Source organism: Bos taurus, chromosome 16, assembly GCF_002263795.3.
Source record: "Bos taurus isolate L1 Dominette 01449 registration number 42190680 breed Hereford chromosome 16, ARS-UCD2.0, whole genome shotgun sequence".
NCBI lineage: Eukaryota > Metazoa > Chordata > Mammalia > Artiodactyla > Bovidae > Bos > Bos taurus.
In genome coordinates this window covers 15,613,884-15,637,955 of record NC_037343.1, presented here as the reverse complement: position 1 = coordinate 15,637,955, position 24,072 = coordinate 15,613,884, and the positions used below count along the sequence as shown (strand labels likewise).

At 38.0% G+C, this 24,072-nt stretch overlaps 1 protein-coding gene across 3 annotated transcripts in view; it reads right to left on the bottom strand.

Moving 5' to 3' along the window:
- Nucleotides 1-6,815: 6,815 nt before the first annotated feature.
- BRINP3 (BMP/retinoic acid inducible neural specific 3) overlaps nt 6,816-24,072 on the bottom strand; it is a 488,562-nt gene continuing 471,305 nt past the window's right edge. For all 3 annotated transcript variants that reach the window (XM_005216773.5, XM_005216774.5, NM_001102140.2), the window contains 1 exon segment: nt 6,816-8,291. In XM_005216773.5, coding sequence (XP_005216830.1) covers nt 7,175-8,291 — 1,117 coding nt within the window. In that variant the 3' untranslated portion in view covers nt 6,816-7,174.

Genomic DNA, 24,072 nt, shown 5'->3' with positions numbered 1-24,072 from the left:
ATGCAGATCAAGAAGCAACAGAACCAAACATGAAACAATGGACTGGTTCAAAATTGGGAAAGGAGTATGACAAGGTTGTATATTGCCACCTTGCTTATTTAACTTATATGTAGAGCACATCATGCAAAATGCCAGGCTAGATGAAGCACAAGATTGAATCAAGATTGCCTGGAGAAATATCAATAACTTCAGATGTAGAAATGACACCACCTTTATGGCAGAAAGTGAAGAAGAACTAAGGAGCCTCTTGATGAAAGTGAAAGAGGAGAGTGAAAAACCTGGCAGTGGTCTTAGCTGATTAACAGGTATTATTTTAAATACTAACTTCAAAGCATAAAATAAAATTTCTTTTCTAAAAAAAGCCTCAACTTTCAAAAAGTGAAGATCATGGCATCCAGTCCCATAACTCTATGGCAAATACAAGGGGAAACAATGAAATCAGTGAGAGACTTTATTTTCTCGGGCTCCAAAATCACTGCAGATGGTGACTGCAGCCATGAAATTAAAAGACACTTCTTCCTTGGAAGAAAAGCTATGACAAACCTAGATAACATATTAAAAAGGAGACATTGTTTTGCCAACAGAGGTTCATCTGTTCAAAGCTATGGTTTTTCCAGTAGTCATGTATGGATGTGACAGTTGGACTATAAAGAAAGCTGAGTGCCAAAGAATTGATGCTTTTGAACTGTGGTGTTAGAGAAGACTCTTGAGAGTCCCTTGGACAACAAGGAGATCAAACCAGTTAATCGTAAAAGAAATCAGTCCTGAATATTTCCAATGAATATTGGAAAGGCTGATGCTGAAGCTGAAGCTCCAAAACTTTGGTCACCTGATGAAAGGGAACTGACTCCTTAGCAAAGACCCTGATGCTGGGAAAGATTGAAAGTAGGGAAAGATTGAAGGCAGGAAAAAAAGGGATGACAGATGATGCAGTGATTTGATGGCATCACCGACTCAATGGACATGAGTTTGAGCAAAGTCCAGGAGTTGTTGATGGACAGGAAAGCCTGGCGTGCTGCAGTCTATGGGGCCATAAAGAGTTGGACATGACTGAACGACTGAACTGAACTGTGAATACTGAAGTGGGTAGCCATTCCCTTCTCCCAGTATTCTTCCCAACCCAGGGATTGAACCCAGGTCTCCCACACTGCAGGTGGATTCTTTACCAGCTAAGCCATCAGGAAAGTCCATGAATACTGGCGTGGGTAGCTTATCCCTTATCCAGGGAACTTTCCTGAACCAGGAATCAAACTGGGGTCTCCTGCCTTGCAGGTGGATTATTTACCAGTTGAGCTACCAGGGAAGCCAAATGACTAACACTTTCACATTTTTTCATTTAACCTACATGCTGCTGTGCTGTGGTTAGTTGATCAGGCATGTCTGATTCTTTGCGACCCCATGGACTGTATCCTGCCAGGCTCCTGCCAGTATTCCAGGCAAGAATACTGGAGTGGGTTGCCATGCCTACTGCAGGACATCTTCCCAACGGAGGGAACGAACTCATGTCTCCTGCAGTGCAGGTGAATTCTTTATCGTCTGAGCCACCAGGGAAGTCCAAGAATGCTGTAGTGGGTATCTATCCCTTCTCCAAGGTAACTTCCCAAACCAGGAATTGAACTGGGGTCTCCTGCATTGCAGGTGGATTCTTTACCAGCTGAGCTACCAGAAAAGCTTGTAACCTATGTAAGTGTAGAGTACCATCAACCTATAGATAAATCTTTATTTTTTCTTTCATTTTAATGATTTGGGATGGATAAATTTAAAGAAATTGCCCAACTTGTTATAAAAGAGCAAAAATTTACATTTCAAAATCACAAGTTACTTCTATGTAAAATGATTAAGCTGATTTCAGTTTTCTGTAGTAAATAGCTAATTTTATTAGGCTTCCCTGGTGGCTCAGCTGTAAAGAATCCACCTTCAGTGCAGAAGCCACAGGACATGGGGTTTGATCCCTGGGTGGGGAAGATCCCCTGGAGGAGGGCATGGCAACCCTCTCAAGTTTTCCTGCCTCGAGAATCCCATGGACATAGGAGCCTGGCAGGCTACAGGTCGCATAGATTCAGACACGACTGAAGCAACTAAGCACATGCACACATATAGTTAATTTTGAAGTATATTACTGCTAGCATTTTGAGTGTCATAGCCTGTATTTTTGCTACAATTTTTTTACGGGCTCATTTTTTCCTATTTATTTATTCTTGCCCTTTGAAGATGCTTTCAGGACTCTTGATGCCATTTTAATGGTGACTGAAGGGAGAGGCAAAGTTAGAAACCTGGGATCAGTTTACCAGGTTATCACAAAATCCTTGAAATCACTATGCTCTCTGAACAGTGCTTTATTGTACATACTGCATAGATATTTAAGTAATCAGGTATTATGTAGTATGGTTTTATTTGACAGTTATATGGTATAATCATAGCATGAAATAGTACTTCAGTCATTAAATAATCATTTAATCTTCTGATTGCCAGCACATGAGATAATTTCAAGTGTGGAATTTTTGCTTTCATTGAATTTCATTTATATGTACTAACTTACCAAACTTGGCTGCATGTCCTCAATATCAAATAGTTTGACATGGATATTCTAATTCATTAGTCATTCATGGCTCATTAAAATAGTTAATGTTGCTTTCATATAAAAAATGTAGATGTTTGTAAAAATTTTCAGCTAAGAAAATTTTCCAGATATTAGAGTATTATACTGTGATTGAATTATAATATATATGTCTATCTCTAGGAGAGCCTGGAGGTAGAAATATAACTGATGGCAGAGATGGAGAAGAGGAAAGTAGAAGGTTGATAGCTGTAGAAAAGTAGCTCAGTAAACTCTCAGGTTGTAAAAATTCAAATGAGGGGCTTCCTTTGTGGTCCAGTGGTTAAGAATATGCTTTGCAATGCAAAGTATGGTTAGGGAACTAGATGCCCCATGCTGTGGGGCAACTAAGCCTGTGCTCTGCCACTACTGAATTCCTCGGGCCACAACTAGAGAACCCGTGCGCCACAGTGAAAGATCCTGCAAGACCTGACACAGCCAAACAAATAAATAAAAATTTTTAAAAAATCAGATGATTGCACTATTATTGCCAAAGAATATCACAAGCTTAACACCTGTGACTCTGAAGTTTCAATTATAAACACCTTATTTATGGCCAGGAAGATGCATTTTTCCTAAAGAATTATTATTCCAGTTAAATGGTCTAGGAAACAAATCAGAATGAGGTTGTTTTCAGTTTCTCTAAGGTTGATTTTTTTGGTATGTTCTTTTCAATTGTCACATGGATTTGGAAGACATCTATGTAGCTTCTTAAAATCTTAAACCAAGTTTCTTATTTAAAAGTTATATTTTCTACTGGATTTTTGAAACTTTCAACTTTCCATTCAGGTGAATATTCTATAATTCCCACTTAACAAATATATATTTGTTATCTCTCTCTCTCTCTCTCTCTATATATATATAGAGAGAGAGAGAGAGAGAGAGTTTTATTTTGCTCTTACATTGTTTAAAATTATTTATTTTCTAGATCTGTTCAAACTGGAGATCTTAAATAACCTCCATAAAGAAAGAAGGAGGCATATTTACAAAAAGGGGACATACATGATTAGAGGGCAATACATGGACCTGGTTCCTTCCAATGTATTTCTATATCCTGATGAGTCATCAAAAAATTTTTAAAAAAGAGGAGGAAAGGAAAATCAATTTTCTGGCTCTATTTAAATCAGGGAAGACCATCAGCCATTTCAGAAAATTTTTTGAGCTGACAGTGATCATTTCAATACTGATTAACTTGCAAAAAGTCAACTTGGGACAGGAACAGTAAAGCAAGTCAAATTTAGTATAGTCATCAAAAAATCTAGAGCAATACGAGATGTTTCTGGAAGCAAAATGTATTCTTAATACATTTTTGAATTTTCAGAATTTCAAATTTCACTGAATTTTTTAAGGTCAATTAACTGCTAATTTCGGAGAAGGCAATGGCACCCCACTCCAGTACTCTTGCCTGGAAAATCCCATGGACGCAGGAGCCTGGTAGGCTGCAGTCCATGGGGTCGCTAGAGTCGGACAGGACTGAGCTACTTCCCTTTCACTTTTCACTTTCATGCATTGGAGAAGGAAATGGCAAACCACTCCAGTATTCTTGCCTGGAGAATCCCAGGGACGGGGGAGCCTGGTAGCTGCCATCTATGGGGGTCGCACAGAGTCGGACACGACTGAAGCGACTTAGCAGCAGCAGCAGCAATTGCTAATATAGAAGCTTACATTAGAAATATCAAAAAAAGAAATCAAATGCTGTCTTTTAAAATATGATTTTTCAATTTTTGGTCTAAGTAAGATTTTGAATAAAATTAATTTTATTAAAAATTTTCAATATCATAAAGCACTTTTCCCATATGTTGACAAACAAATGTTGAGTTAAGTATATTTTATATTGTCTATTGCTTGTTTGACTTTACTGGTAGCATATGAGAAACAAAAATATTAAAAGATGTTGATCACTTATCCTTTAAATCTGTATAGTGCTTTAGAATCTGCTTGGTAGGTTTACTTTTATTGTATTCATATTATTCATGTAAGACCCAATAGTCAGAGAAAGACATTCATATTACTTTTCCACTTTCAAGGGAAAAATGGAGTCAGAGATACTGAATATTCACTGAGGTTGTTACCAAGGCAGAATGAAGATGATTAATAATCTTTCAATAGCCTTCTGTGGCAACACATGCGAAGTCTCAGGATAAACCCCTAGCCACCCTAGCCAGGTATATCCTTACCTTTAGCCATAGGAGTTTCTCTATCATAAGCCCATCAGCACAGAGTGAGCTGAGCAATAGAAGTAGCATTGCTGACATTTTGCTTAGGTTCCAAGAATGGTTGCTGTTCTGAGTCCACTGGTGACCACATACATTGCTCAGGTGGTTTCTGAGATCGGTGGCTTTGGACATCTGGGCCTCTAAAATGCTTCTGGAAAAAGCCTTAGCTGCAATTCTGACTTTTATAGCAAATGTCTTTTTAAATATATGGTCTATCTATTTTTGATAAGCTTGGTCATTTTGTGGGTGATCAATTTTGGATGATACATTCTGGTTTATTTAATTACTCCAGTGTACTGTGAAGGTATGTGTTTTATAATGATTTAGACCTCAGTTTTATAAACGATTCTTGTTTCACTATAAACCTGTCCATGTAATGAGATTAAATACAGAAATAGGATGGTTCATTTAAATCTCAGTGGCACACTTGAAAAGAAGACAATTCATTCCAGAAAAGTTGTGTTGGTAGGCTGATTTTTTAACTTACTGGTTTGTGATCTTGGGGAATTTGACAAACCATTCTGAGCCTCTGTTTGTTTTTCTTCCATCAAGAAAATGGGAATGATAATCTATAGCCTAGTGTTGTCAGAATTAAATAAAAAGTATATCTGCTATGACATCAGAAAAATGGTGTTAAATAATTGTGTATATTTTCAGTGGATTTACTGATAATAGCAAAAGTAAGGGGGAAAAAAATCAGATGATTAAAGAAAGAAAATCAGTTATCCAGGCAGGGGTTAGAAGGCTATGCCACACTTATGGTGACTGAATTGGTATGCGATGTCTGAGCTACCTTTTCTTAAAATGCTTTGGAATCTAAACAAACAGCTTAAGAATCCAGAATGTGGATGTGATGTTTTCATCATCAGTCTTACTATGTTCAATCATGCCATACATTCCCTTCTTTGTGCTCTGAGAAATAACTTCATGACCTCAACAGGAAACCTGGGCTGGACAGTGCATTGGTTAACATTATAAGAAATGTTTATGAAATATTTAAACAAGAGCAGAGTGATAAAAGCATCACCATACTTTACAAACACATTCATATATCTAAACAAAAATGCAACTTAAGTTCATTAGATAAAAAACATTAATTATATATCTAATATTGTCTGTGATAAGTGCCTTCAGTTGTGTCCAACTCTGAGACCCAATGGACTGTAGCCCGCCAGGCTCCACTGTCCATGGGATTCTCCAGGCAAGAATACTGGAGTGAGTTGTCGTGGCCTCCTCCAAGGGATCTTCCTGACTCAGGGATTGAACTTGTGTCTCTTATGTCTCCTGAATTGGCAGGCAGGTTCTTTACCATTAGTGCCACCTGGGAAGCCCACATATCTAATATTATATATTGGTAATACGGAATTTCAAGCAAATATTTTGGACTAAAATAGTTTGTATTGAAAGAATTTGCACTGCAAAATGTATTTTAATGATACTAGTTTCTCTGAGAGGAAAAAATGTCTATTTACACTTGAATTAGTTATTTGACCATTTATTTTACACCAGCACGTTACAATTTATGATTTCTAGAAATGTTATCTTATTGACATTGCTAAAGTACTGGAATAACTAGGCTTTTAATACTTGAAATGAAAATAAGTGTGTAGAGTATGCTGATTGCTGGTTATTAGAATGTAGAAAGAGAATGACAAAGCAAGTTGCTGAGGAAATGAAGCCTTTACTTTCTCCATGTGTACTTATAAGCACACTGACTTTCTGTGTGTTTGCCCGAATGTTTAGATATTTAGTTGAGAAATAAGTTGTCTATTTTAATAATGATTGTGTCTGGTTTATAAGTATAGGTAATAAAGCATTGCCATTATGCTGTTAACCATAAAAATACATTAATGCTAGGCATTCTACCTAGTTGGGTTTTCCCTAAAGGCTTTTGAAAGGAACCGTCAAATGTTTCAATTAAAAAATCTTGGGAATTTTCCCCAGGTTCTAACAAGCTATATCAAAATAGAACTCATTTCATGGAAAAAAGGAATCCCACAGCATTTCTTTTTAATAACTGTTCAGCTACAAAATTTTATTGGTATCTTTTTATGTTCCCTCTAGAGGATGTAATGCACAAAAGCATTGCCACGGAACATATAAAATTACAAATGAAATTTATTGTAAAAAGTAGAATGTCTTCTAGACTGGTGTCAGTATTTATTTCATTCAGAAACCAAAACTGCAGTATAATATATTCATTGTCAGCAAGTCCATTGTGTAAATTGCCATCCAACGTTATTGACGGATATAAGACAGATATTGAAAAGACAATTTAAAGGTACTCTTCCAAACATAAACTGTTCCACAAAAGCACTGTAAAAACTCCTTCAAGATTTTGGGTTGTGCTTGACATGTATGGTTAACTACATAATTTGGTTGTGTCATAATCCACTGTGTTTGGCAATTTGGCATTAAACGCCTGCAGAGCAGATTGGATTCTCACCACCTCACTAGTAGACAGCTTGAGTCTATGACGAAGCAAGCAAGAGAAGAGATCTAGACGACGCTGACCGGGTGGGGAGAGTTTATTTACACGGTCTCTTATCTCTAGAAGCTGCAAAAGTGCTGAGTCCTGGGATCCCTGAGTGTAGGGGTAGTCCAGCTGCAGAATCAGGTCCCGGATGGCTTCCGGGTCAAAGTGCATGCTGTAGCCAAACACTTGAATGTTATTGATTTTCATATAACCCAGGTTCCGGGATGGGTCAATAAACTCCAGGGGTTCGTAGTAGATGCTCTCGTTGCCATTGGGGCCGTTTGACTTGATGCGACTCCTCAGGTAGATGTGCACGGTCTCAAAAAACGTCTTCCACTTGTTCCCCAGAGTCAGCGACCAGTTGTAACACTGCAGGGGGAGGTCCAGCTTAGTCCGCTCCCAGTCGGGGAAGCTGTTTTCATTCACAGGCATAAACCAGCTCTCAGAGTGGCTGCCTCCGAAGGGGTTGATGTAGACGGCCAACACGGGCTCCAGGGTGCTGTTTTTCGTCAAACAGATCTGTAAAGAGAGACCCAGGATCATGTGGACCAGGCTCGACTTGTACTTGTTGCTCTTTAAGGTGAGGAGCATCCTCTTGCGCCAGGAGGGGTCGAACCAGCTGTTGAGGCGCATGTCGTTGCTGATGAAGATGGCGTGCACCTCCAGCCGCCTGTCGGTTTTCTGCAACAGGTATTTCATCTCCAGGTCTTGCAGGTCAGTCTCGAAGCCGATGTAGTGGTCGGTGGACTCGGCGACCTCGGGTTTGCAGAAGCCCTGGCTCAGCATGTAGCCCGTGTTGCACGTGCCGCAGCGGGTGCGGTTGTCTGGGGCGCAGGAGAGGCAGGCGGCCGCGTCGCCCACCGTGCAGGGCAGGAAGGCCGTGCAGACCACCTGGTCATTGGGACACGTGCAGGAGTGCGTCTCTTCTGAAAAACTGCCCAGAAGGCCGTTCTCATTGCAGTAGAGAAAAGACTGGATGCGAGTGAGCCAGTAAGTTGAAGTTCTAGAAACAGAAAACAAAAGGAAACTATATTAATACAAAAGCATTTGTGTGTGTGTGTGTGTGTGTGTATCCTGCAGTCAAGTTACCTTGTGTCTGAAAGCTTAACTGTTACGTTCTTAGGACCTTTCCAGTCAGTTATTTAACTGAGATTAAAAAAAAAATCCATGTAGTTCATCATTTAAAAAATATAAATATACTTATATAATATTTATATATTTAAATTATATATATATATTTTGTTCATCATTGAATAAGATTAAAGATAGATACATTTGATTTGAACTGGAAAACTGCATGAAATATCTTCTGAAGAGATTACATGGCATCTCATTAGTGTCCTTGGAAGCTGATTGTGAATATAATTGGGTTTGTTATAGTTTTGAAATGATATCCAACAAAAGGAAATAAAATGTTTTATCATTAAATATCTGCAGTAGAATTAGAGTGCATAAATGACGATTGTTCATTCATTCACTCTTAGCTTCATAGAGCACTATGCAGCAGGAATCCTAAATAGAAAGGAAAAAATGAAATTAAAACAACTCTAAATATTCAATCAATGGATTTAAATCCTAGGGTTCCATCAACATTGAAAGAACAAGTACCCACTGAGAGGGAAAATATTATTAAAACATGTTTGATTTTTATCCTTCCAGGCTGCTCAAGAAAATTGTTGAAAATATCTCATTAAAACCAACTACGAGTTCTTTTAATAAGGGTTAAGTGTGTTAGTTGAATGGGTTTGATTTGAATAATTAACATTTTAAAATTTATATTTAGAAATCAGGCTAATCTTCATGCAAATTTAAGATCTCATTTTTCCTCTTTTCCCACATTATTCAAATTATTTTAGTGTGTTTAAAATCTCAGTAAAATAATTAAGGAAAAGCATGTGGCTGTGTATTCAGACAATTCTTTGATTTTATCTCGCTACTTTCTCATACTAGCTGCAAAATAATGGAAATGTTGAATGACCTAAGTTAGCAAAGGGCTTTCCAGATAGTGCTAGTGGTAAAGAACCCACCTACCAATGCAGGAGACAAGAGATGGGAATTCGCTCTCTGGGTGAGGAAGATCCCCCAGAGGAGGAAATGACAACCCACTCCAGTATTCTTGCCTGGAGAATCCCATGGACAGAGGAGCCTGGAGGGCTACAGTCCATAGGGTGGCAAAGAGTCAACATGACTCAAGTGACTTAGCGCTCAAGTTAGTAATATTTTCCATATTAAGTTCTTGTGAGAAATAGTTTGCCTCAGACTGGCTGCATGTGTTTTGACTATTGTACAGAGCATGCATCACAGTAGACACCAAAAATTGTATATTTTTTGGTGTTTTATGCCTTTCCAGTGTTGATTATTCAGTACATATAAGATTTTCTGCAAATTGTATATATTGTACCCAATCCTTTAGACATTACATTGCTACCATTTAACGAACTTGTATTTGCAGTAAAATATAGATATGAATGTGTAAATAATCAGTCAGAACAATTTATTATCACATTCAGAGCAATATTTGAGCTATATATTCATTTTTGGTCCTTGCTCATTCTCCTATTGTGATATAACACTTTTTTTTTTTAAAGGAAGCTCTTCCCTGTTTTTTTCCAAATAAATTGAATAACTCCTTTATTCCTACTCATAATATTTACTTATTTTTCTTCATAGTGCCTTTTTCCACTTAAAATGTTATATCGTGTACTTACTTGTTTATACTCCATTTATCCCATTAAGTATAATATTCAACTTGCCAAAATCATATATGCTTTGGTTGCAGCTTTAGATCTTGGGCCTAGCAGAATGCTGGGAGATCACAATGCTCTAATACTTAATGAATATTAGATAAAATGCACAGACAAATTAAAGGAACGTTTTCTCAATGTGCATATTTTTCAGTGAAAAGTTAAAGCACTAAACTTTGTATTTCATACCGTTGTGAAGATCTAACTCCCAAGATGCAGGAGGTGGAGTTACACAACATATTCTTGACATCTGCACAATTCAATCTATATACAAATCTCAGTAAATGTATATTTTAAAAACCTTTCTTTCCAGAGTCCCTAAATGCAACTGTTTTCTATAGACCTAGAATAGAAGGTAAAACCTAATTAAGCTCAACAAAAACACAAAATATTTTCCTCCTAATTGTCTCTTGCACTGAAAAACACTAACTGGGATACTACACCTATTAAAATCATTTCTAACTTTCACAAGATACTTTAAAAATAAGTTCTTAGAAAACTCTCCCAGGAGGCTGCTCAGGGGTTGTGAAATAGCAATGATTGGCACTTGGTTAGCCATACATCTATGTAAGCATCTCTTCTTCTCTGGTTCCTTGTTTTCTTGCTGTATTATATATATACACACACACACACACACACACACACACACACAAAAGCTTTCTTTTTCTCACTGAGGAAATAGCTTGATTCATGATTTCTGTATTCAGTCTCAGAATCCAGAAATTATTACTGACTTGTTATCTGCAGTTACTGATATATTTATTTCATCAATTCACTCTCAATGAATTAATCTCTCTCCTTGTTACCTTCTTTCTTTCTCCCCTTCTCTCTTTTCCCTCCCTTCCATTCTATCCTTCTTTCTTTCTTCCCTATTTCTGTGTTTTCTTTCTGTCTGTAGCCTTATTTATATCTATCTAATATAAACCATATAAAATATATACCCTATCTGGATTGAACATTATATTTTCTTCCCTAGAATCAAAGCATAAGTTCTCTGAGCCAATCCATCTCTTACTGTAAGCTCTCATTGTGTTTCCAAATCATAAGGACAAACCAAAAAAAAAATGAGTTAAATAGACCCAAGTCTATAGACAGAGCTCACAAAACTAGGGTATCATAGAAAGACTCATTTGGACACTTTAGAAAAGCAGTGACTTTTTCAGCCTTTTCCAGTTCTTTTCACATCCCCTGCAGATGCATTATTGAAGGAATGCATTACTGAAGGTTCGTGGGTTTCAGCTTGTCATGTATGAATACTGATAACTCAGTATGCTGTCAAAGCTCCTGTTCCCTAGGACAGAAGAGCTTACATGTGTTTCCTTCCTTGCTGTTTCTTGTCCTTTATTCCCTATTACCTATGTTTTTACTTTTTTAATTACTTCACAGGTAGGGAATAGATTTTTAAAGGAACAAAATTCAATAATTATTCATTACTACTAGTAAAATCTTGTGAAGGCAGTGTTTGAATCAGTTCTAATGAGGTGGATGAAACTGGAGCCTATTATACAGAGTGAAGTAAGACAGAAAGAAAAACACCAATACAGTATACTAACGCATATATACGGAATTTAGAAAGATGGTAACAGTAACCCTGTATGTGAAACAGCAAAAGAGACACAGATGTACAGAACAGTCTTTTGGACTCTGGGGGGCGGGGCAGGGGGCGGATGATTTGGGAGAATGGCATTAAAACATGTATAATATCATAAAAGAAATGAATCGCCAGTCCAGGTTCGATGCAGGATATAGGAAGCTTGGGGCTGGTGCACTGGGATGACCCAGAGGGACGGTATGGGGAGGGAGGTGGTAGGGGGGGTTCAGGATGGGAACACATGTACACCTGTGGCGGATGCATGTTGATGTATGGCAAAACCAATACAATATTGTAAAGGAAAACAATAAAATAAAAAACTGTTCTAAAAAAAAAAAAGTAGAAAGTGGAGCAAATTTCATGTTTGTACATGGGTTTTCACTTTATCCAAAAGATCATGTAGTTCTTTTTTTTTTCTCTGACAAAGTAAACTTTAACTGTAGTTTTAAAATTTAAAGTTAAATTTTTGAAGAGAAATATATTCCACATTAAAGAAGCCTGGTGTGCTGCAGTCCATGGGATTACAAAGAGTCAGACACAACAGCGACTGAACTTTACTGAAGTATTTTTTCAAAACTCCCTTTCTTTTTTGTTGTTCAGTTGCTAAGTCATGTCCAACTCTCTCTGACTCTATGGACCGTAGCATGCCAGGCTTCGGTGTCCTTCACTGTCTCCCAGAGTTTGGTCAAACTTACATCCATTGAGTCTGTGATACTATCTAACATCTCATCCTCTGTCACTCCCTTCTCCTTTTGCCTTCAATCTGTCCTGGGATCAGGGGCTTTTCCAGTGAGTTGGCTCTTCGCATCAGGTGGCCAAAGTATTGGAGCTTCAGCTTCAGCATTAGTCTTTCCAGTGAATATTCAGGGTTGATTTCCTTTTAGGATTGACTAGTCTAAGTTCCTTGCTGTCCAAGGAACTCTAATGAGCCTTCTCCAGCACCACCATTCAAAAGCATCAATCCTTTCTTTTATACTTAAGTATTAAAACAAAGTAATGCCACATTTTTATTCTCATACATAACTTTTTCCACATAAACTATTTAGGGTCTACTGGGGTTAGGTTTAGAAGATGCAATTTGAAAGATGAACTCCTGGCAGGCAAGTAAGTCCTTTGTTGCTTTTTATCAAACATGTGGCATTGTTTCTAATAACTACTTAATAGCACTTCAATAAATATTTACTAAGCAAGGAAATAGGAAAGAAAAGGGAGAGAAGGAGTAAAGGGAGGGAGAGAATATAAATTAAAGTGAAGGAACTATGCAAATTATAGAAGTATAGAAGAAAAAATGAAGGGAAGGCAGTATTAAAGTCAATGAATTGATAATGACAATGATATGAAGCGATTCAAGGGGTTTAAAAACTCCTTATCTATCAGGAAGTAAGTGCATTGAAACTGATCTAAAAAAACAAAAAAAAAAAACCTTTTATGTGATTGCATTACAAAAAGAAAATACCTTTTAGAGTTAAGTTAAACTTTTGGAAGAAATATAATTAGTTAAAAGCCGATAGCATGTTTATATTTGAGAAATCAGGTAGCAAACCAAGTTGAAATTAGACACAAGTTTGGTTCAGTTGTCTCTGTTCACTGACAACATTCTTTCTGTCTTCATTAAAGAATTTTTTTTTCTGTAGATCCTTTTTAAAGCCTTTATTGAATTTGTGACAATATTGTTTCTGTTTTACTTATTTATTTTTTGGTTTTTTGGCCACGAGACATAGGGGAATCTTAGCTCCCCAACCAGGGATTAAACCCCACACCTCTAGCATTAGAAGGCAAAGTCTTAACCGCTGGGCCACCAGGGAAGTCCATTTCTGTGTATTTAAAATCTGTTCTTCTTCACAGAACATACATTATATGAGTGTCAAAAGAGCACTAGACCAGAAGTATGAACACTGGATTTCTAGGACAGACTTTACCTGGTGGCTGGGGACAAGTCACTTTAGTCTCTTTGAGCGAAGACTTTAGAATTCAAAGAAACACTGGTCCAGATTTTGATTCTGCATGACGCTGGGGAATGTGTACAGCTTTCTGAATCTCAGAAGCTCACCCTCAGTTTGCCTGTTGCTCTACTGTCAGGATGAAATGATGTAACAAATCCCATCGTCACAGAGCCCCCACACATGGTAGCTGCCCACAATGCAACAATATGAATGAAATGCTGTATTAAAACGTTGTTATGAAGAATATCAAAGAAGATATTGTCTTGGCCTTGTAGTTTTGAATGATGTTGCCAACTAAAAATTGGCACTTGCCATCTGCCTCTACAAGGACTAAGTCACTGGTCACTGCAGCCACTGATCTTCAACACCCCCCTTTAAAGGAGTTGAGGGTCAAGTTCAGGAATGAGGCATCTGTGCTCTGGGAAAAACTGGCAGAATAGACCTTCAGATAGATATTTTCAAAAGATGATTTTATGGGCCCAACTCTTACATCTCCTCATATGTAGAAAAGCACTAAAGTCATTACAGATGGCATCTGTTCTTCATTACAAGCAGCAAGCCTTGGCCAAAATGTATGCTTGACTGCATGGACTTTCTTATCTAAAATTGTATATAACACTGACCTCCCCTCCTACCTCTTCAGAGCAGCTCTCAGAGTTATCTGAAATGTTACTCCCAGACTATTAGTCCTCATTTTGTCCCAAATCAAATTAATTCACAACTCTCACCTTTCGCATTCTCTTTCTATCAGCAGTGTTAAGTGGGTTGGGTAAAATAGATTCCTAGACCCCACCCCAGACATATTATATGAATCCCTAGAAGCAGGGCCCAGGAAGCTCTTTTAAAAATATCCAGCCCCAAAGACAAACCCAGTGTGGTCAAAGCAAAGAGTATTGCACTAAAAGAGCTGTATGTACAGAGGACTTGGTAGGAAGGGTCTTGTCTTCAGGAACTAAATGAAAGCCAGTAGAGCTGGAACAGAGAGCATATTGATGCAGTATTAGACTGTGAACTAAGTAGTGGCCAGATCAGGCAGAATTTTGTTTCGGTTTTAAATTTATTCTGTGTGCAGTAAAGAGTGGCAAACGGATTTAGGCAAGTGTCAACGAAGTCGCTCAATTGTGTCCGACTCTTTGTGACCCCATAGACTATAGCCTACCAGGCTTCTCTGTCCATGGGAATTTCCAGGCAAGAGTACTGGAGTAGGTTGACATTTCCTTCTCCAAAGGATCGTCCCAACCTAGGGATTGAACCTAGGTTCAACCTCCTGCATTGCAGGCAGAGGCTTTATTGTCTGAGCCACCAAGGAAGCCCCATGCACATACTTAGCAACTATCTTTCTCTTTATGGGCTTCCCTGGTGGCTCAGCTGGTAAAGAGTCTGCTTGCAATTCAGGGAGCCTGGGTTTGATCCCTGGGTGGGGAAGATCCCCTGGAGAAAGGAACGGCTACTCACTCCAGTTTTCTGGCCTGGAGAATTCCATGGACTGTATATTCTATGGGGTCACAAAGAGTTGGACAAGAGTGAGTGACTTTCACTTCACTTTCTCTTTGTATTATACCAATAGTATTTCATTTTAATTAAAATAAAACATGCAGTCTCAGAGAACTATGTACACAGACACTGTTTAAGGTTCTATATGAAAATGAACAACCACAATAGCTATTAGGGGCTCTTTAGGGCTTCTGTCTGCCAATGCAAGAGATGCAAGAGACACGGGTTTGATCCCTGGGTCAGGAAGATCCTCTGGAGAAGGATGTGGCAACCCTCTCCAGGATTCTTGCCTAGAGAACTCCATGGACAGAGGAGCCTGACAGTCTACAGTCCATGGGTTCGCACAGAGTCAGACATGACTGAGTGACTGGGCACTCACACACACAAATACCAGTTAGCCATGAACCTTTAAGAACATATCCAGAAGAAGACAGAGAGAAGCTAAAATGTCTGTATAGCAGCAGACAGCTTTGAATTAATATACATTTGGGGCCTTGTGCCCACAATGTATGCTAAATTTGCAAGCCCTAAAATAGAAATTTTGGGCATACACACACAGAACAAAAAGTGAAAGTGAAAGTTGCATCCAACTCTTTGCGACCCCATGGACTATACAGTCCATGGAATTCTCCAGGCAATTCTATTGGAGTGGGTAGCTATTCCCTTCTCCAGGGGATCTTCTCAACCCAGGGATCGAATCCAGGTCTCCTGCATTAAAGGTGCATTTTTACCAGCTGAGCCGCCAGAGAAGCCCAAGAATAAAGGTAATCTATCCTTTCTCCAGTGTATCTTCCTGACCCAGGAGTCAAACTGGGGTTACCTACATTACAGGCAGATTCTTTACCAGCTGAGCTACCAGGGAAATAAACCAAAACCCTAAAGCCTACTTTTAGAAATCTACTGTGTTACAGTTACATTAATAAATTATTTACTGAATTTCCCTCATATCATGGGCCAGTCACTTTGTTATTTTTAATCCTTTAACAGTAAATGTAAAACTTAAACCCATTTGACAATTTGAAAAAATACATAGAGTCATAGTTTCAACAACTTTCACAATTTATATATGTATTAGGTATTACAATGAAAAAGGACTCGAACCAAATCTAACTTTTTAATGTGTGTCTAATAGTAAGGAAAAATGAGTTAAGGAAAGATATCTATTTATCGTCATACTGGAAAGCATTAAAGATAAAAGATAACTTTAAATTATTACATAAAATTAGGTACTTGAGTTATAGCCCACTCTCTTGACTTCAGTCATCTTTTGGGAGCTAAACTATCAGTGAACCTTATTTTCCTTGACTCATATGGAAAATGGGAATGAAATATATGCTATTGTAAGAATTAAAGGGAAATAGCAAGAAAATCCATTAAAAGAGTGCCTGTGCACAGGAAAAAATGATCAATAAATGTGAATGTTTATTCTTATGATGATGATTATAACTACCGTTACCTTCCAAAGAAATCATATCATATGCAGTTTCTTTATTACAAATGCTATTTTCCTCTAGACAGTGGAAATTGTCACTTTATCTTCAACAATTTGTGGATTACATGCATAATCTTACTCTTTATCTCACTTTTATCAGATGGACCTAGTTATTGATAGCATGATTAAGATGGCCTCTGTATTAATTTGGAAACTCAAAAATCTGAACAAACAATATTTTTTCAAATTTGGTACATATATTCTGATGCATGACAGTTTGCACTGAGGTATTAGAACATATGTTGATACAAAAACAATTACCTTCTCTCACAGTTAAATCCTCTCTGAGCACTAATAATCTTATTTCAAAGGTCCTTTTTTCCAACCTTCTAATCTTTTTTGGCTTTCCAAATCTGTGCAGTGTGGATCTGAATTTTAAAATCTAAACAACACAACTTCAGTCTATTTTTGAAGTTAAATATTTGTTTCATTCATTATTCATTTCAGCCTTCATAGATTTGTTCTTCTTCAACCCTAATACTTTAAACTGAATAAGAATTTGGGATTGAGTGCCCACAGCCATTTAAACAATCATAAACTGATTATTAGCGCAGTCATAGACAAATGATGCCAAATAATATGCTGTCACTCACTCTCCTCCAGCTGTGCTGCTGTGTCCATCTCAGCCTTGACAACATGACCTGGGGCTCATCACACAATAGTCTCACTCTTGGAAATAATATTACATCCTGAGAAACAGGATATCATTGTCAAAGGTCCCTTGGCTATGAATCTCCCAAAGAAGCATCATTTATATATATGTATACATATATATGGGCTTCCCTGGTAGCACAGTGGTAAAGAATCCGCCTGAAATGCAGGAGCTGCAGGAGACCCGAGTTCAATCCCTGGGTGAGGAAGATCCCCTGGAGGAGGGCATGGCAACCCACTCCAGTATTCTTGCATGGAGAATCCCACGGACAGAAGAGCCTGGTGGGCTGCAGTCCGTGGGGTCACAGAGAGGCAGCCACAACTGAAGTGAATAAGCACATATGTGTGTGTGTGTGTATATATACACACACACACATATATATATCACGTGTGTATAGATACACATCTATAAACCTATAGATGCATATATACACACACATTTTATTTTTATGAACTTGAATTCAGGTATCTACTAAAACTTTCAGCTTGTAGGAGGATGATGAAAAAGTGAGTGAAGCAGTTGAAGATGTAGGTGATATTTTAAAGACAATATTAGCCGAGGTTTTGTCAAGTGCACAGTCCATTTACAGGCATTTCATTAACTCTCCCAATTCTCAACTACACCTTGAAGTACGGACCCTTGTTATCCCAATCTGTGTTTAAAGATATGAGTTGTAAAAAGCTTAATTAATTAGAACTTATAGAAGGTCAATGGCACCCCACTCCAGTACTCTTTCCTGGAAAATCCCATGGACGGAGAAGCCTGGTGGGCTGCAGTCCATGGAGTTGCGAAGAGTTGGACACGACTGAACGACTTCACTTTCACTTTTCACTTTCATGCATTGGAGAAGGAAGCGGCAACCCACTCCAGTGTTCTTGCCTGGAGAATCCCAGGGACGGGGGAGCCGGGTGGGCTGCCGTCTATGGGGATGCACAGAGTCAGACACGACTGAAGGGACTTAGCAGCAGCAGCAGCAGCAGCAAGTCAACTAGCTAGTAAGTGACAGAACTCAAAGTATATCCTGGTCATTGTTACTCCTGACAATATGGGGATATAACACCACAAGTCCTGTGTAAATTCTGGCAGCTCTATAGTGGGGTTAATGGTGACCTCCTTCGAGGGGACTTATGCCATACCCACACCCAGAGCGCCTGTCCCTGCAGCAGACCACTGCCGACCCATACCTCCTCAGGAGATGCCCAAAAACAGTTCTGTCTCAGTCTCTGTGGGGTCCCTGGGTCCTGGTGTGCACAAGATTTGTTTGAGCCCTCTGAGAATCTCTGGCAGGAATGGCAGAAAGTGAGGAGGAACTAAAGAGACTCTTGATGAAAGTGAAACAGGAGAGTGAAAAAGTTGGCTTAAAGCTCACCATTCAGAAAACTAAGATCATGGCATCCGGTCCCATCACTTCGAGGCAAATAAATGGGGAAACAGTGGAAACAGTGGCAGACTTCTATTTTGGGGGGCTCCAAAATCACTGCAGATGGTGACTGCAGCCATGAAATAAAAAGATGCTTACTCTTTGGAAGAAAAGTTATGAACAACCTAGACAGCACATTTTTTTAAAGAGACATTACTTCCCCATCAAAGGTCCATCTAGTCAAGGTTATGGTTTTTCCAGTGGTCATGTTTGGATGTGAGAGTTGGACTATAAAGAAAGCTGAGCACTGAAGAATTGATGCTTTTGAACTGTAGTGTTGGAGAAGACTCTTGAGAGTCCCTTGGACTGCAAGGAGATCCAATCAGTCCATCCTAAAGGAAATCGGTCCTGAATATTCATTGGAAGGACTGATATTGAAGCTGAAACTCCAATATTTTGGCCACCTGATGCAAAGAGCTGACTCATTGGAAAAGACCCTGATGCTGGGAAAGATTGAAGGCAGGACGAGAAGGGGACAACAGAGGATGAGATGGTTGGATGGCATCACCGACTCAATGGACATGAGTTTGAGTAAACTCTGGGAGCTGGTGATGGACAGGGAGGCCTGGCATGCTGTAGTCCATGGGGTCACAAAGAGACAGACACGATTGAACTGAACTGAACACCAAAAGTACAAACAACAAGAGCAAAAAGTACTAAGTGGGACAACGGCAAATCAGAAAGCTTCAGTCCAACTAAACTGTAATTCATTTAATTGAACAGTATACACAGAAAAAATCTGCAACTGAAACATTTTGTCCACGTTTGTGCTGCATTTAATAGTATAGTTAAAGAAAAACCGATAGATATGTTTCCCATCTTATGACATAAAATATGAAAAGAAAAAGGCAACATTCAGGATGTGAAATGTGAGAAATACAACTCAATTATTTTACTGTATATTAAGGGAATATATTATTTAAAAAATAGAGTCCACGTTTAATTTCCTCCAAGTTAGAACCTGAACTATTTTGCCAATTGAATCACTTACATGATAAGTTAATAAAACTTGGAAAGTATTTATTATGTGCAAGTTCAGTCTATTAAGTAGTATAATTGAGGAATATTGACACAAATGCAATGGTCTCTCCTATGTGCTTTTACAACACCCTGGTTTTCATTCAGCATAATATTCATTATACCAAGTCATTATTACCCAATCATCTGTATACTTCATTACATTATACATGCTGTGAGGGAGAAGATATATTTGTTTACTTCACCATTTTACTATCATAAAGTACCTTAATCAGTTTATAGTGTTTATGCTTAAGTTTTCACATTAAAACCTTCTGAACCTTTATTAGTCTTGAAATATGTTAATGATGAATCCAAATTTGAAAATCTAAATAATATAAATAGAAGTTTCTAAAAGTAAAATATTCATGAAGAGGCCATTTTATCTTACCCTTCATAGATCTATTTATCTCTGACCCTAATATTTCAAACTAAATATAAATAACAAATATCACATTAATGGGTAAATTAAGAACAAAAAAAGAGAAGAAGCTAGAAAAAAGCATATTCAAGGCAAAATTGTGAATGTTCTTGCTTGTATTCATTTATTTATCTTTAGCATTTCATATGATTTTTCTTGATATTCAGTGTGTGATAAACATTTAAAAAATTAATTTAATAATGCATAACCAATTTCTCATCCATTTAAAAAAAAACATAAAATGTTTCTGTTGGATACTGAAAACTTGAAACAAAAGGAAATTGTATTATTTAAATAATTTAATCAAATTTTAATGTTTCAATTGGTGACACTATTCATATCTAAATCATATTTTCAATTAAAGAAAACATAATTTGTCCAAATCCAACGTCAGTCTATTCATATAACCAGAATGTAATTATGGTATGAACTGTTTTTGATATGCCTGCATTTGTGTGATAAGCATCTCTCCAAACTGAATGTCTCTGGCCTTATTTTCCTCTCTCCTAACACAACTATCCTTGTTATCTATACTGATGGATATCAACTCATCCCTTTCTGTATCAATTAAAGTAAGATCTAGCTTCTGGAGGCCCTGTACCTGTTCTTTTTGTCATTTTATTACATTTGTGTGCTTCCAAGCTAATCTTCCTAAAATGAATTTATCTCTTATTGCATAATACCTAATAACTTTCATATAAAATGTATATTGCCTAACTTCTAAAGTCCTTTACAATCATACAATACCCACCTAGGCTTCAGTACTCTATAAAATATATTCTCCATTTAGGCTCTCTTTGTTCCCCTCCCTAAATATGTCATGCTCAATTTCAACCACAATGAATTTTGTCATTACAGAATTTCATTACAGAATTGTCCTTTCTCTCTGCTTAGCCAGTTCAAGATGCAAATTTAATTTTTTTTTACTGTAAACAGTTCTTAATAAGCCTCTTTACAACAACTTAATTCTTTGATTCTTATATATAATTATATGTATATATTATATTCTTATATATACTATATTCTTAATTATATAATTTAATCTATATTACTATATTTGTAATTAAGCAATGTACAACCATATATTATTGGTAAATATGTTCTTGTTTCAACCAAAGTGTACTGTTTATTATAATATCTATATTTTTACATGTTAGTTTTGGTATTTGGAATATAAGCTTCTCAGAAAGAAGAAAATGAATGTTGTTTCATTGGAATTTTTAGAGATAAGCAAAATCTCTTCCCATGCAACCCCTTTAAACAAAACTTCTAAATCAAAATTGAATTATGGATTTATATTTGTGGGAAAATGTCAAAGGAAATACTTTTAAAAACTCCTCAGCACAAAATGCCAAATAATTCTGACAAAAATGTCTTAAATGCATTTATGGTCTGGAAAAAAAGATGGGGTAAATTTCAGAGGCTGAAATTGAAGTAAAAGAACAAATGTGAAGGAAGATATGGGTGTACTGGATCTAGAGGTTTCAGGGGCTGTGTCAGGTGTAAGAAACAAAGTCCAGTGACTTGAAAGAAGTTGAATTGAGACCTCTATGAGACCTCTATGAGGCTGGCGAAACACCCTCTTCCAACAACACAAGAGAAGACTCTACACATGGACATTACCAGACGCTCAACACTGAAATCAGATTGATTACATTCTTTGCAGCCAAAGATGGAGAAGCTGTATCCAGTCAGCAAAAACAAGACCAGGAGCTGACTGTGGTTCAGATCATGAACTCCTTATTGCCAAATTCAGACTTAAATTGAAGAAAGTAGGGAAAGCCACTAGACCATTCAGGTATGACCTAAATCAAATCCCTTATGATTATACAGTGGAAGTGAGAAATAGATTTAAGGGACTAGATCTGATAGATAAAGTGCCTGGATGGAGGTTCTTGACATTGTACAAGAGACGGGGATCAAGACCCTCCCTATGGGAAGGAAATGCAAAAAAGCAAAATGGCTGTTTGGGGAGGCCTTACAAATAGCTGTGTAAAGAAGAGAAGCGAAAAGCCAAGGAGAAAAGGAAAGATATAAACATCTGAATGCAGAGTTCCAAGGAATAGCAAGAAGAGATAAGAAAGCCTTCCTCAGCGATCAATGGAAAGAAACAGAGGAAAACAACAGGATGGGAAAGACTAGAGATCTCTTCAAGAAAATTAGAGATACCAAGGGAACATTTCATGCAAAGATGGGGTCGATAAAGGACAGAAATGGTATGGACCTAACAGAAGCAGAAGATATTAAGAAGAGGTGGCAAGAATACACAGAAGAACTGTACAAAAAAGATCTTCATGACCCAGATAATCACGATGGTGTGATCACTGACCTAGAGCCAGACATCCTGGAATGTGAAGTCAAGTGGGCCTTAGAATGCATCACTATGAACAAAGCTAGTGGAGGTGATGGAATTCCAGTGGAGCTATTTCAAAACCTGAAAGATGATGCTGTGAAAGTACTGCACTCAATATGCCAACAAATTTGGAAAACTCAGCAGTGGCCACAGGACTGGAAAAGGTCAGTTTTCATTCCAGTCCTAAAGAAAGGCACTGCCAAAGAATGCTCAAACTGCTGCACAATTGCATTCATCTCACACGCTAGTAAAGTAATGCTCAAAATTCTCCAAGCCAGGCTTCAGGAATACGTGAACCATGAACTTCCTGATGTTCAAGCTAGTTTTAGAAAAGGCAGAGGAACCAGAGATCAAATTGCCAACATCCGCTGGATCATGGAAAAAGCAAGAGAGTTCCAGAAAAACATCTATTTCTGCTTTATTGACTATGCCAAAGCCTTTGACTGTGTGGATCACAATAAACTGTGGAAAATTCTGAAAGAGATTGGGACTACCAGACCACCTGACCTGCCTCTTGAGAAACCTATATGTAGGTCAGGAAGCAACAGTTAGAACTGGACATGGAGCAACAGACTGGTACCAAACAGGAAAAGGAGTTCATCAAGGCTGTATATTGTCACCCTGCTTATTTAACTTCTATGCAGAGTACATCATGAGAAACGCTGGACTGGAAGAAGCACAAGCTGGAATCAAGATAGCTTGGAGAAATATCAATAACCTCAGATATGCAGATGACACCACCCTTATGGCAGAAAGTGAAGAGAAACTAAAAAGCCTCTTGATGAAAGTGAAAGAGGAGAGTGAAAGAGTTGGCTTAAAGCTCAACATTCAGAAAACGAAGGTCATGGCATCCAGTCCTATCACTTCATGGGAAATAGATGGGGAAACAGTGGAAACAGTGGCAGACTTTTTTTGGGGGGGCTCCAAAATCATTGCAGATGGTGATTGCAGCCATGAAATTAAAAGACGCTTGCTCCTTGGAAGAAAAGTTATGACCAAACTAGACAGCATATTAAAAAGCAGAGACATTACTTTGCCAACAAAGGTCCGTCTAGTCAAGGCTATGGTTTTTCCTGTGGTCATGTATGGATGTGAGAGTTGGACTGTGAAGAAAGCTGAGTGCTAAATAATTGATGCTTTTGAACTGTGGTGTTGGAGAAGACTCATGAGAGTCTCTTGGACTGCAAGGAGAACCAACCAGTCCATTCTAAAGGAGATCAGTCCTGGGTGTTCACTAGAAGGTCTGATGCTATAGCTGAAATTCCTATACTCTGGCCACCTCATGCGAAGAGTTGACTCATTGGAAAAGACTCTGATGCTGGGAGGGACTGGGGGCAGGAGAGGAAGGGGACGACACAGATGAGATGGCTGGATGGCATCACCAACTCGATGGACATGAATTTGAGTAAACTCTGAGAGTTGGTGATGGACAGGGAGGCCTTGCGTGCTGCAATTCATAGGGTCGCATTGAGTCGGACACGACTCGCGACTGAACTGAACTGATGAGGCTGGTAAGACTGAGACTATGAATTTAAAGAGAGTCAGCTTAAAAACAAAACAAGCAATTAAGCAAACAAATAAGCATTCTAGAAAAGAAAGGAGCATGATGAATGCCTACAGTAACCCCACTGGTAGTAGAAGAGAAAATATTAATACA